This window comes from Rhipicephalus microplus, chromosome 2 (genome assembly GCF_043290135.1).
Source record: "Rhipicephalus microplus isolate Deutch F79 chromosome 2, USDA_Rmic, whole genome shotgun sequence".
Classification (NCBI taxonomy): domain Eukaryota; kingdom Metazoa; phylum Arthropoda; class Arachnida; order Ixodida; family Ixodidae; genus Rhipicephalus; species Rhipicephalus microplus.
In genome coordinates this window covers 225,852,357-225,867,139 of record NC_134701.1, presented here as the reverse complement: position 1 = coordinate 225,867,139, position 14,783 = coordinate 225,852,357, and the positions used below count along the sequence as shown (strand labels likewise).

General features: G+C 43.7%; 2 protein-coding genes across 7 annotated transcripts in view; one reads left to right on the top strand and one right to left on the bottom strand.

Moving 5' to 3' along the window:
- Window positions 1-6,205, bottom strand: part of LOC119169548 (uncharacterized) — a 45,085-nt gene extending 38,880 nt beyond the window's left edge. The window contains exons 1-2 of the mRNA XM_075876616.1: window positions 5,896-6,205; window positions 836-1,086 (exon numbers count right to left, since the gene is read on the bottom strand). Coding sequence (XP_075732731.1) covers window positions 836-1,086; window positions 5,896-5,980 — 336 coding nt within the window. The 5' untranslated portion in view covers window positions 5,981-6,205. The remainder of the gene's footprint in view (window positions 1-835; window positions 1,087-5,895) is intronic.
- A 6,711-nt stretch (window positions 6,206-12,916) lies between these two features.
- Window positions 12,917-14,783, top strand: part of LOC119170364 (plexin-B2) — a 162,942-nt gene continuing 161,075 nt past the window's right edge. For 3 of the 6 annotated variants that reach the window (XM_075876574.1, XM_075876570.1, XM_075876564.1), the window contains exon 1: window positions 12,923-13,244. Coding sequence is in view for 3 of the 6 variants with exons in the window: in XM_075876558.1 (XP_075732673.1) it covers window positions 13,228-13,244 (17 nt within the window). In the remaining 3 variants the exon portion in view is untranslated. Of the gene's footprint in view, window positions 13,245-14,783 lie in introns of all 6 variants that reach the window. The other 3 variants (XM_075876558.1, XM_075876546.1, XM_075876551.1) reach the window with 3 other exon arrangements.

Below are 14,783 nucleotides of genomic sequence, written 5' to 3'. Positions count from 1 at the left end.
CGAGACATGCACCGGAAAACAACTCTTATCTTTTTTACGTGGTGTTGCTTATAAGCAGGGTATCACTTATTTTCCTATCCGCCTCCGTTTCAGTGTAGCCACACTGGCGTCTCTTGTACCCATTTCTCTCTTGAAGCAGTGCCTCTTATAAAGTGGTTCGACAGTACATACCTCGTTTTTGTTGCCTCACGTGTTTCAGATTCAAATCCAATTTAAAAGTACCGCTTTTGTTTAGCACAGTGCGCACTTTCCCATGAATGCTACTTATTGTCATGTATTTTGCCGACATCATTGAAACACTGAATCCACATGACTCTCATCAGAGTTATTGTACATCGCTATTTTGAATTTTAATTGTTGCCCCTGAAGTGTGAACTGCTGTCGCCAACAAAAACAATATAACAGTTGAAGAGAAACATTTTGCATTGTTTGAGTGCACAAGCTTGTGAATAAGTTAAAGCAGTGAACCTAGAAAACAAGACTGTGTGCACAAAATATGGCCAGACACAGACAGGAGCGTGAGTGGCAGTAATGTTGATGTGGTGCAGAATTTTGCTATACACAAGAAATGCTACACACATGCACTGTCAATGCTTCGTCAACATCTTGTGCTGTAATTAATAGTCTTCACAGCTATAATGTTCCAGTGCCTTCATAGTTACAGCTAACTATTAAAATGGTCTCAAGTGTGGCAATTTTGAAAGGCAGGTAAACACAGCTGTTCTAAAAAATTAGCAGAAATCTCGACATGGTAAGGAAAAAAGCCTGTCTTGCGCATTCATTCTTGTTTAGTGAGATTTTTACGCAGAGCGATTTGAGTGAAGTGCGGTTTTACCTTGAGCTTAAAGCGTGGCGTCCCTTTGAAGGCACGATATCGGGGCGCCTCAACAGGCCCAAACTGGGTACCCACAGCAATGTCCTCACGGGCTGTGATGCGAGGACCACACTCTTCATTTTCGGCCAAGGCCAATGTCGGTGGAAGCGACAAGCGTGCCCGCGACGGCACTGACTTGTCATCAACTTTTTGGGCCAGCCCCAAGAGGGGGCACGCTTCAGTCAGATGGCCTTCTCCACACACGTTGCACTCTAGGATCAAGAACAGAAGGTGGCAGGGGTTAATGTACAGCAGAAGTTTTCAGTCACAAATGAATGCTATCGCAAAACTGCTCTGCATAAAAAAAATTAAATGAATCAGAAAAACATGCTGAAGACATTACACGGCATAGTGACAGTTCCTACAATTGATCAAGAACATACCCAAAACATGAAAAAAATAAAGAATATGCACAGGAACATAGAAACAGACAACTAAACACACAGGAACATTATAATGGTGAAGTTTTGTACATTACTTTATCTCTTTCCATTTGAACAATGTGTGCACAACAGTCACATATTGATGCTGAATAACTGAACATTTCCCAAACTGGCACGACTTCGAGAATATTCGAACTTGTAATGTAAAATAACATAGAGGTCCATTTGGTGACAGTATCCAGCTTTTAAAGAAGGAAGAAAACGTTACAAGCGATAATAACTTTGCCAGCACTTAAGAGCTTTGCCAACATTTGTTTAAGGATTTACAAGTGAAAGGGAAAAAAGAGCGTTATGTAGTTCATGCAAAAAAAAAAAAGAGGGGGCTTCAGTTGTTTGAGCCAATCATCTCAACAAGTCGAAATTCCTAAATATGAAGAAAGTAATAATGATAATATGAAGAAAATATAGCTAACACATTCGACATTTTTTAGCAGTGCTTTTTTTTCCTCCCTAGAGTTTGACATATCAACTAGCTGTCCTACGAGTAAACTGGGCTGATCTCAGAGAATGAAGAAATAACCTTTATTGGTGTAAAAGATGACATGGTTGCTGACTGATATGTGGGGTTTAATATCCCAAACTCACCATAGTGAGAGACGCCGTAGTGGAGGTCTCGGGAAATTTTGACCCCCTGGGGTTCTTTAACATGCACCCAAATCTGCGCACACGGGCCTACAACATTTTCGCCTCCATCGAAAAGATAACATGGTTGCTACTGACCCTATCTAGGGGACCAAGTAATCAATCATAGTTGCTAACTTGGTGAAATACTTCTTTATGATTATGAAAGGCATCCAGGATATTGGTGGGCTTCAAAAATTTCAGCCACATGTTGTCCTTTCATGTGCACTGACATCGCACAGTACACAGGCATCTTGCATTTCGCCTTCGTCAAAATGTGACAGCCATGGCCGGCTGAGCACCATAACTATTGCTTTACTACACTGGACCTCTAAAGCGTTTTAGAGAGGCCTGTAACATAAGCCTGTCCCGAAGGCAGTGCCACCAAAAGTGTGGTTGTGGTAACACTCCTGATGATGGTGTACCGGGTTACAGTCCTTCAATTGTAGCATGTAAATGTACTGACTCTTTGCCCAACGAACTACAATTTCAGCTTACATAGATCAGAAACGAGTTGGAATATCAACTTCAGGCTGCTTTCTTTGATAGAATACAATCGAATGGGCTGCATCTTCCACAATTCAAACCCGCTTGTAATGAGTAGTACATGATATATCAGTAGTGAAACTTGCTGGGCAAGTTAGAAAATCATGATGGTAGGAACAGTGGAAACATAAAGCACAGGACCAAAAAGGGACACGTGCGTTCGTGTTGCTGTATGTGTCCTTCCTTCGTTCCATGCTTTATGTATGCACTTTCCTACCATCAAGACATTCAACACATATCACTGCCTGCCACCTTCTGCCTTTAGAACTGTACATTGAGACTAAAAGAAAGGTCACCTACTTGTAATAGCCATGAAACTACAAAAAGAATATCGGCATTCATTAGCCAGAAAAATTAGTCCTGGTCTTAAGCTCAAGCACTAAACTGCTGCTCTGGAAAAGTAAGAAGAGCTTCACAAAATTTTCTTTGGCACCGTCTAAATAACACATCAGGTTTCGTTGAATGTTGTAGCATCCTCTACTTTGTAATTTTTTGGGCAGCGTCAGCATGGCTTTTCGAATTCCTTTATTCTAGCATTCATCAGCTTCTGAAACAGCCCCATAGAAGGTGCATCCTATGCATGACCACAGAAGTGCTTGTTAGCATCAAATTTTTGCCAAGTTGGAATTTTCCTAATGTGCAGCATTTTCCATTTCTGCTTTACATATTACGCCCAGATAATGCTTTCATTCCACTACCATGAAATATTTCAACCGAGCCTTCATAGAAAGTGTTTTACTTTTGCATTTGTTTTGCACCGCTGGTGCCACACATGCATATGGTTCACGAATATTGACATTATGCAAGTGCAGGAGTATAACCCAGCGGTTAAAGACAGTGTAGTTCAGTGCTTACAGCTCGGGCTGTAAGGGCCTGTGTTCAAACTCAGCACCCCGAAAAAAACTTAATTTTTAGTTTCATTCATCTCATCATAGCAATCATCATCTAACATGACAAAACATTTTTCTCATTGAATTGGCTTAGACATGTTTATACGTTCAAATTTGATTCACATAAAAATACCTTGCAACTTGGAAAATTTATCGAGAGTTTCAAATGCAAGAAAAACAATTGACAATAAGTTCTAGGGCAATTTACGCAATGTGGAGGAATATCCAGAACAAAGAAGTTTTGTAAACGTCAACTTTTTGTAGAACACTGCAGAATTCGTTTTGGTGAGGTTAGTTAGCTATGGTGCATTGCAGAGAAAAGCTAAAGGGCGCACCAGAAAGCAAAGCCAACACTGTGATAAGAAAGTGAAATTACGTATTTTGTAAGACAATTTAGTACAAACAGCTGTAGATCAACCACATTTATTACTATTTCATGTCTAAAACTGATTTTACAATTACAATTTGGCAGCAACACATTTTACCATTCAATACACGGGTTATCATTCAGCGACGGCAGTTGACACAGCTAATTCGTGGTCATGACATTGAGCCAGCTACACATTGTTTTCTTCCTAGCATGAAATCATCTCTCCACAAAGTGAATGTTTCAGACATTCTAAATAATTAGCCTATCACTGCAGCTCGGCTTACTGTCTGCCGTTACTGCTATCTCAAGCACCTCAGCTGAGACATTTGCATAATGCCACAGTACATGTCCAAGGGATAATGGACACTGACCTATCAGAACTTCAGGCATTGCAGGTCTTGCCTCAGTCAACCACACTACCAAGCATAAAGCCACAATAGAAAGCAGTAATTTACTTTACTAAAGCAAAGCCTTCCTTGTGGATCACATTGTCGGTACTCAACAGAATACATCTCAAACCTGTCTGGTTAAGTCAAAGATCACACAGGAGTCAGGACTCAGACCATTGTTTATTTATTTGCAGCATTGGTGTCACTGTACAATTCCCTGTTAAAACAGCAACATTATTTGCAGATAACTAACTTACACAAAATTAAAATCACATCATGACCAGATGAAGTTAAATAAACATGGAGTAGATTTACGAATGTTGCAGTTCTCGGCAAGCGTCATAAAAGAACTAAAACGGTACCTTTGATTGTACCACATAAGCATAGCTCACTGAACTGTGCCTACTAAAATGAAGAGAATCACAGTAAGTAAACTACATTCTTAGTATAGACACACAGAAGTTACCATTACATCAAACATGAAGTGGGCAACACACATAGCAGACACTATTTACTGTAGACCTCAATAGTAGTGGAGCAAATCTTGGTTGCCTGTAAAGTGTAGTGGAGCATACGCTATTCTATTCTCAATTCGAATAGTGTTATGACATACTTGAATGTAAATTCTAGATGGGTCTGTTATACAAAGAATTAACTGTAAGCCACACACATGCTCACATCTGTCAGTTCTCTCTCGTGTTGTGCTTGACAAAAAAAAATGAGTCCTTAAAATTCTCCTTCCTTCGTTCCCACATGCTTAAAGTTAGAGAAGCTTGTGAAAGCTTCTTTAACACAAGCTTTAAAAAGTTTGTGGTACTGGGTTGCAGAGGATAGATAAAATAAAATTTATAAAATACGCAATTCCTAAGTGCTTAAGGGTGCTTCAAAAACGAGACTACAATAACCTTTTACATGCTTCTACAATGTTCTTGCTTGGCAGGACCAGTATGGACATTGAATGCAGTCACCTTGGAGGTGACCCCACATTTTCGCTTTCCCCAAGGAATGCTGAAAATGTTCGTTATAATGCAGACAACGCTTGTGGTTGCGGTGAAATCTAATGTTGCACTCGTGTTCGAACGAAACACGAGTGAATTATTGCGCGATCAAGGCTCGCACCAACCGACGACACGATCAAAATGATACCGCTTCTACGTTGCTTGGTACAGTTCTGGTAGGTCGTGGCTAGCTATACCAGCACTTTACAGCAGGCTCGTAGGTGTCCGAACGATAAAGCAAACGCGGTAGACAACAAAACCCCCCCGCTTTCACAATGTCGGTGCGACGCTCCTGCAGCCCAAAAGCCTCGCACGAACGCGAGCACAGCACTATCAGATCACAACTGCTACAAGGCACCCTCAACATCGATAAGACGGGTTTCTTCAATAAAGCCCACACGAATACGCACGGCTGGCAAAATGCCGCGTACAGCGCGTGAAAACGCGAAAAGTAGCAGCGGCGCGCAATAAAATGTGAAAACCCACGGTGCACGACGGACGACTAGGCACCGCAAAATATTTTACGCTCGTAAGATCTTCGTTACCCGTGGCTGTACAGTTGTGACGATTAAGAAGGTAAAAAATTTTATTTCACAGCTTTGACAGATCTCAGCAGGAATCTATACTAATCGAAATGAAATAACTTGCGTGAACGCAACCACATTTTTACTCGGGGCAGGTACCAAAAAAGCAACATGGCGACTCTTGGGTGCGTGTGGCTGCGATAGGCAAGCGCGTAGGTGCGAAAATGTGTTGGGACGTACCTTCATTTTGGTTCTGTGCAGGCGCCGAAGGCACCGAAGGTTCTGAAGCGTAGTCTGTGACGTTAGCGTAAATGTTCACGTACATTTTTCATAATCCAATTGAGTGCATTGTACTTAGCCGACACGCGTGTGTCAGACCGCGCAGAGCCTTTCGAGGGCCAAGTGCAGTTGGAAACTGTGGCAACTCTCCTAGAAATTGTCCCGCGGTGCGTGGCCGATTTGCGACGAATCGAAATCACCACACGGCCTTGTAAGTTCTACCAGCGTTGATTGAGCGTGGCAGTGCGCATAATTAATGCAATGGCAGCCATTATAGTTTGACCATTTGAGTAGCCACCTCTGGCGGCGCAAATTAGTTTCGGTTTCGATTTCGTGTAGGAAGAGTTGTGAAAACCCATTTGTAACCACACAAAAGGTGTTGAACGACTTCGTGAGCGAACGTGAAGGTATTTTAAACAAAGTGCATTTATTTGTGTAGGTTGTAAATGCGCCATTCAATGCTCCATAAACGTCGCAACGTTAAAAACTGGCAAATCTTGATTGTTCCCATCACTGAATTCATTCTAAATAAATGATAAGCAAATTAATCGGGTATTAGGTGGGCCTATTGAAGGTGAAAGGAGGGGTTGGAATGAAGAGACAAAAAACTGCGAAAGCTGTGAAAATTCTTTGGTACTTGTTCTGTATTTCGTTTAGTTCAGTGAATTCCACTCGACGCATAAGCATAATCCGGCAATGTTGAATTAGCGTGTTGAAGCGGCCACATCTCACCCACGCACAGAATGTGCAGGCTAAAGCAACCCAAAATTAATCCATCCTTGTCAGCAATGAACACATATGAAGGGCAACGTTCGAGCAAGAATTGGGACCTCGACCAAGCCTAGAAGCTTTTCTGAGTTGCTCAGCCCACTCATCCTTGCTTTAAATTTCAAAGTAAAATAAAGTTTTTATTACTACCCTGGTTGCATATGTAATTGATTGATATGTGGGGTTTAACGTTCCAAAACCACCATATGATTATGAGAGACGCCGTAGTGGAGGGCTCCGGAAATTTTGACCACCTGGGGTTCTTTAACGTGCACCCAAATCTGAGCACACGGGCCTACAACATTTCCGCCTCCATCGGAAATGCAGCCGCCGCAGCCGGGATTTGAACCCGCGACCTGCGCTGGTTGCATATGTAAAGAGGGCCCTTATAATAATTGTGTTGCTCGATTCTTTACATTTGCAGTCATGCATAATTAAGCAGCTGGCCAGACCACGTACAGCGGGCATCTTTCCAGTATTGTGTGCCCGTGTTTCTGCAAACTGGTACGTGTTCTGTGGTAATATGATGTCGTTGTTGCCTTAGCTTTTGGGAAGGTAACTATTGCTGATGACGTGGTGAAATTCGAGATACTATGTATACTTTTCAAGCAGATCCCAGCTCCTTAAGTCAGCAGCATCGACACACTACTCAGAATATAATGAAGGAGAGAGTTTATGCAATCTGAAGCTCTCACTTTAACCCATATATGCCTAGTGTCCTATATGTAAGACGCTAAAACTTTTCATTGTAACTCAAACGTTTTTTTCTGTAAAAAAGCTAGCGCCACCTGACGTGCGTTTACGATGTCCTGTCCTCACGTGCAAGTCTAGGTGGTTGCCAGGCCACAAATTGCCACGTGCTCGTAGTCGCAAAACACGGAGGAAGGAAAGGTTCTTCCTCCGTGTCGCAAAATCACACGTGCTCGTAGTCGCAAAGTTCTGTAGGGAGCCTTCATGTTCGTGGGCCTCCGTTAGCCGGCGCGCACACGAAAAGTCTCCTTGATTTAGCTGCACCGGTGGCACAAGTTCAATGGGTGCAGCACCTTTCTCCTCGATGTACTGATGCCGCACACGTACTCTGCACTGGCTTCCTGGTTTTGTCGTGTTACAAGCGTAGTGGTGCACGAGTTCTCTGCCAGCTTGTATTACTCAAAAGGAGGTGCAGCGTGACGTGCGCCCTTCCTCATCCCAAGCTTGGAGCAGACGACGCTGCGTGTTGTTCAGGGCGTGCGCGCACACAGTTCAGTGAGGCTCGTACCACCGATGGGTAACCTTAGCCCTGTCTTATCGCCAGCTATTCAGACGGTTTCTTTTATATTTGTGTCTAATGAACAGAAAAATCTACCATTGTTGTGCAGTAATAGGAATTGCAGGGAAAAAAAAAGGTTAATGTAATAAAGATGCTGCTCGAGACGCAAGCTCACTTCGCCTTTACGAAAGCGTGAAACCGATGCCGTAGGCAGCCTTCAAAAAGACTGTTGTAAAATATGTATTCAAGGAAACTTGCTCATGTGTCTTATAATGATATAGCATGAAAAAAAGTGGCTCTGTTGGTCGAAGAACACCCAGGATTTTTGTTCTTTTCTTGCTCTATGGCCTCGCACGCACTTGAATAGAAGGCCGACAATACAGAATCAAATATTAAACCGCTAAATCATCGTTCTAGACAGTATGAACAGTCTCTTGAAATCATACTCATGAAACCGTCTGACAGCGTTCCTGCACCTGAGAATATGACTGATATTTTCACGTACAACGAGCAAAGAACCCCGTCAACACCTCCTCTGTTACTGTACTGATCGCCGTTGTCGCAATCATGAACGCTTTCAAGCAGTTTTCTTTATACGGGATGAATACAGCCATCGCGGCAGTGTATTGGTAAACAACGCCATCGATACACGCCGCTCTATCTGTACTTGCATCTTCGTCTTCGCAGTAGACTCGCTCGCTGGATTCCGTGCCGACCGGTTGTGCCCTCGCGATCTCCGACATCAGCGTAGCTCTGGCCGACTAAGCTGGCCCTACGTCATCTCCTGACGCTGATCTCCGACGACAGCGCAGCTCTGGCCTACTGGACTTGCCCTACGCCATCTCCTGACGCCGACAAGAGCTCTCGCAAGTGGTGCCCCGTCCTCGGACTCCTGTGACCGTGTTTCCATCTTTCCTATCTCTCCTATTCCCTCATATGTCCTCGCTCGCTGTCCCAGCGCATATCTCTTTCTCTATATATACCTTTATTCCTATCCTTTTAATCCCTCCTCACCCCCATCCCTTGTGAGCTACTGTTGAGGTGTCGCACCCTGATGCAGACAGTTACGGGGCTCACTTTTCTCTTCTTTTCCCTCTTATCACCTATTCTCTCTCTTCGCAGTAGCCGCCGCGCTGTAGTGTCGCGGCTGCACCTGCTGAACCAGTGCTGCGCGCCCACGGCACCGCTTTGACACTTTTCAGAACTAGTGCAGGAGGCAGTGCAAGCCAAATCGAAGAGACCAGAAAGCTCCCTAGAAAAGAACTAGCACTTGTTTTTTTTTTTTTATTCAGCGGCCGTATTAGTATAATGTTTCGGGTGGCGCTACGTATAGAGTTACTGTAAGTAGCACATACAGTAACTCTAGCGCAACCGAAGCCGGAGTGCCATGCAAAGCAGTGTCCACCGTATCTTTATTATTGCATAAAACTCTATAGTTACCTGTTTATCCAGAAGGACTTAAAAAAAAATTCTGGAGTCGAAATCATTGCCTAGGAGTGAAGTTGTGCCTCTGGCAAGATGGCAGCTGTAGCGGCCATGCATTTTACTATTGGCATGATAAAGTATCACCAATCATAGAGTTTCCTAAAAACTCTATGTCACCAATATAGCTTTTTTGCGGTATCACCGTTCAGCGAGCAAAAACGGAGCGTTTCCCTCGCACGCCAAACAAAGGTAATGTGGAAACTTTTTCGGGTCACAGAGCGCTCCAAGCGCGTCTTAGTGTTACAAGTTTTCCTTAGTGAGCCTCTAATTGGAGGCAAAGTTCTTGGGAAATTCAGTCACCCTTAGTCGTTTCTGTGTGTTATTTCGTCGGAAACAACTATCTTTCAATAGAGAACTAACGTAGAATTCACACTAACATATCAAAGCCACTTGATCTCTAAGTGGGCACTACCAGTATAGTGCATAAAATATAGTAAGTATATTCTAGGCACTATACTACCAGATAAGAGCATGTTTCCGACATCTTGGCAGTGGCAAAAGCTGGCTTCAAGTCTGCTGGCAAGGCGTTGCGGGAGCTTCCACTCCAGCAATTTTTTTTAATCCTCCTTATACAGCTTTTCACAGGAAGGAAAAAAAAAAAACACCGCCATGATGGGCTGTGCGCGGGAGTACAAAGGCTAAGGGTGCAGCGTTGCCAGTGCATTTTCGAGGGGACGCGCCAATTTGCACAGCCCAAGGAGGGCTATGGCAGTGCGCAGGGAGGCATTTATGAAAAGGTGAATAGTGAACTATAAAAGTTCACTTATAGGTCCGTTCGATTCATCTGCACCATTCGGAACTGGTTCACGGCTGTGCACGCGAAGTTCAGGAATTGTGCAGCGTGAGTGCAACGGTGCAGGCACAGCACTACACCCGAAACGAATGACGATGTGCCGACAAGGTGCAAGCCTTATTTCTTTTCGCTTAATTTACACCATTCAGCACACACTGACCGATGGCGAATCGCACATGCGGACAGTTTATGATGTGCAAACATCTTGTAAAAACACTCCGCGTTTGTAGAGGCTTGTACGGCACCTAAGCCACCTACGTCTAAGTGCTGCGTCGTCTGCTCAGCTGCACGCATGGCTGCACCAAGCCGGCCCCATCAGGCATAGCCTCCTAGATTTCTCTTGCCTGCTGAACAAGCGCGAAACGCCGGTAATTTATGGCGGCGCTGCCTACGTAGGGCTAAGGGTTTTTGTACTTGGCCTTTGAGATTGGCAATTTTGGCGTTTGCTACTAACTTCAGAGGCTATGCCTTGTATTGAAGGAGTTGCCTGTTGAATGACGACGTAACTTAAGTAAGGTTAAATATAATTACGTTTACGCCTTTTTAAAAATTTTTACGTTATTTTTGTTGCATATAAGTTCCAAAAACGTAAAAACTTATTTGGAAACACCCCTACCCTAATAGCGCCACCACCATAGTTCTGATGACGACCGCTTTCCAAGTGATATTCCGGCAGGCAACGGAAATCTAGGAGGCTATGGCGTAGGAGGTGCAGGAAAATAATGAGCCAGTGCTGCACCTCTTGAAACGAATGGCAGGGTTCAGAGGTCGTCAATGCTCTACCATTGAAATGAATGGCAAAGTGCAGCACTTCGTGAACTGGTTCACGTGGTGCAGGCGAATCGAACGGAACTTTTAATCCTCCTTGTTTATTCGTTTGTAGGAAATAGCGGCGGCGCTGGCATCGCATACTCTTGAACGCGCGCACGACCTGCTCTATCACAGCCTCCTAGATTTTCTTTGCCTGCTGGATTATTGGCGGTCACTTCAAAAGTGGCCGTCGTCGGAGCTATGGTGGCGGCGTCACTTAAGTAAGGGTGTCTTCAAATAAGTTTCGACGTTTTTAGAGTTTTTATGCAACAAAAAAAAAAACGTAGAAAAGTCTTAAAAAGGCGTAAATGTAGTTATAATTGACATTACATAAGTTACGTCGTCAAAGATGACAGGCGTTTTGCGCTCAATCAGCAGGCAACCACCCTGACACAAGGCATAGCCTCCAAAATTTGCAAACTCCAAAATTGCTAATCTGAAAGGCCAAGTACAAAGACCCTTATTCCTACGTAGGTAGCGCCGTCATAAATGACGGGCGTTTTGCGCTCATCTGGCAGGCAAGAGAAATCTAGGAGGCGTTGGCTTTATAAACTCTGCGCCACCCCTATGAAGGTGTGTGGGCCCAAAAATTGGCGCGTAAGGACAGGAGATACCGCGAGGTGCCGCCACGACTTACCCTCACCCTCATAGAAGACGACGTGCTGCCGTAGCGGTGCACTCGTGCGTGCGCGTTTCTGCAATTTTTATCTTATTTATAACGTGCCGATCGAGCAACCCACAGATTTAACGAATCGAAGCAACATTATAGCTGTGAGAAGCATCATAGTGGTTGGCTCCGTGATGTTCACAGCAGGAACTCAATCTGCGTGAGCGCTTTGTGTCCTGGTCTAAGCGCAGGTGAACGCGAGCAATATGCGACACACCACCAGTTTGTTTTGCGCAGTGCGCCCACCTAATCGTTGTCTAGAAGGCGCTGAAATTATCCGTCCGTGGGCAAAACAGCGATCTTGTAACGAGTTGCAACCTGAAATCAGTGCGTTTCTGCGACGCAATAAAGACGCATACGGTACTAAAAACGCATGCGATGACCCGTGTAAGTCTTCATGCCCTGCATATCATCCTTCAATAATACTGTTCGCTGATAACAATAAAAGGGAGTAGTTGTGCTATCGTCTGGCGAATGTCTAACGATTAATGGGAGCGCGCAATAAAACCGGTGAATTACCGCAATGTTGTTACAGTGATTTCTCGCACCTGCAGCAGTTCGTTGCAGCACTGTTCGAGCGCCGCTGGCGTTTCCATGTGTGTCTCACCGGCGATGCCACCAGGCTTTTATCTCCGGAGCATCAAAATAAAGCGCATTAAGTGACAGCTTTTGTCGTGCTCCATTTCCGTAAAGGCAATAATGTTTTCTAGAAACGCGTGTATCAGTCTATACCATGCGTTATAACTGGCTAAATCACTTTGAATTGTCCCTGTTCTACTCCACGAGCTTTTAGCATTGGCGCTGTCGAATCTAAGTGACGGGAAGTTCGTGAAACGATATCCCAGTTGACCGCCGGCTGCTCGACTTGCAGAATGGAACGCAGCAGTACGCCATTATGTGTATGGTGCTGTACGTGTTGTACCCTAACGCTCTTGAGTCTTGAACAAATATTCTGATGAACGTTGACCTTTAAATGGCACAAAACGAGTCAACGCACGCACCGCACAGGAAAGCGCTAGGCGGCTGCAGCGATGAGAGTTAGTTGTAGCGCCATAGCGTGCTGCGGCAATTTTGAGAACTAAAAAACTTAAACAACCAAAAGCACGGAGCAAAAGCAAGTTTGGCGACAAGGGGAGCGGTGGCATGAGCAGGTCGTTAGTTTATAAAGCAGCTCGTGAACGCGCGTGGTAGAAATACGGGTGCCGCATTTGGCTGAAAGCAATCACGTGATCTAAATGCGCTTTTGGTCTTTTGTTTATTTTTATTTCTTTTTATTCAAGATGGCGGCGTTCATAGACGAGTCTGTTTTGCAGTGCCGTGGTAGTACACTCTAGCCGCGGTGAAGCCTGTTGAAGCCGTACGCCGTAGAAATCAGGCGAAACGTGTGGGCTTTTCGCTGACAGTGGCGCTGAAACAGGCTCTGTTTTTTTTACGCAGCTGGTTTGCTCCGGTTTTGTATCTCTTAAGCGTTCGTTTGGGCTGCCGTTCGGCAAAGAAGACGCGGCACTTGAACTACTTCGGATGGCGGCTGTTCCAAGGTAAGTGGATTGTTTCACCTGCGGAATTTACGCTGCGGTCTTCTGTTCCGCGCTTAAACTAAGACGGGGTGCACTAGTTTCGATGCTACTTGTTTTGTGACGGGGTGCTGGTTTCTCGCTACAGCGCGGTTCGCCCAAGCGTCCTTTGCCATCTTATTTCTCCTTATATCACGTGATGCGTTGTCTTGAAGTGCTCATGAAACTCATATAGTAGAATAGAGTGGCTGGAGCATAGGCGTTATCGAGATGCAATTAAAAGATGCTGAAGTGCGCACACCGGGGCCTACTACATTTAAAAGTAGATAGCGCGGTTGTCCCTCCCATACTGACGGGCAAATTAATGTCCAGAAATGTTTTGGGCTGTTACGCAAAAGTTGAAATGTACATACATGCCACCCTAACGCATCTCTGTCATGATCAATCGTTCATGCACTGCAAGTAGTGGAGTTCTCCGTTGCCCATGCAACCTGATTATAAAAAAAAGTGTATTGTGAAACGAAACATGGCTGCTGAATTCAAAAACATAATTGTACAGTACAGACACCCGTGATATTTGCAGACACAGTTATTGGAAACATTGTACGCATTTTTTATAACTATCACTGAACATATATTACACAAAAGTGTTGTTAATTCTTGTTAATTCAAATATTGACAAATGAACTTCAATATATATGCTTTGCACGAAAAAAAAAATAGCAAGAAGATTAGTACGAAAAGACAGACATGTTTGCTCATTAAAAAAATAAAATGCTTTATATTTTATCCACTTATGAAAATGAAATGATCTGTGAGTCACTTCACATGTCTGTCTCCTTTCATCTGTGTCTTTTCATGCCATTTATCATTTCATTGTGCTTCAAAACCAATTTTTCCACAAACCCTTTAACAACAAATAAGTTTCCTATACTGTGACATGTTTTCAAAGAAATGACTATGTGAAAGAAAAGTGCTTCACAATGCATGTTATCTAAGACGTAATGTCACGATCACATTAAAATGACACTTTTGTTCTCAATTTAACATACCATGCAGCAGCCAAACTTAAATGATCTTTTACTTGAAGCAGGATTAGAGCACCACAATATGTGAAGCGGTGTAAAGTTTTGAAGAAAATTGTGTTTTCTAATATTTTGCATGGCTGCCATAAAATTGCACCAGAACACGATTCACAGAAAGATATGTGATCCTACCATTTGCTCAAATAGTGTGTTCCCTCGCCCAGTTTATGCAAATAAACAGTCCTCCTAATGTAGCTTTCTTTACAGTTCATACACAGCTTAGTTTTTATCTCTCCCAGTTATTTTTTGCATGATATGTTATGCAGCAACTATGAACTCTCCCCTAGAAATTGTTCTTGAACATTAGTCTTGCCTCAAAGGTAGCACTATGCTTACAATTTCATTTGGTAAACAATTCCATTTGGTAAGCACAGACTTGAGTCTGAACATCTGATTTATTTATTCTCTTGTTTTTTTTTTTGCTTTTATTTAGTTATCTCATATGCACTGCCGGTCTTGGGCAGGAGTGAATTCGAAA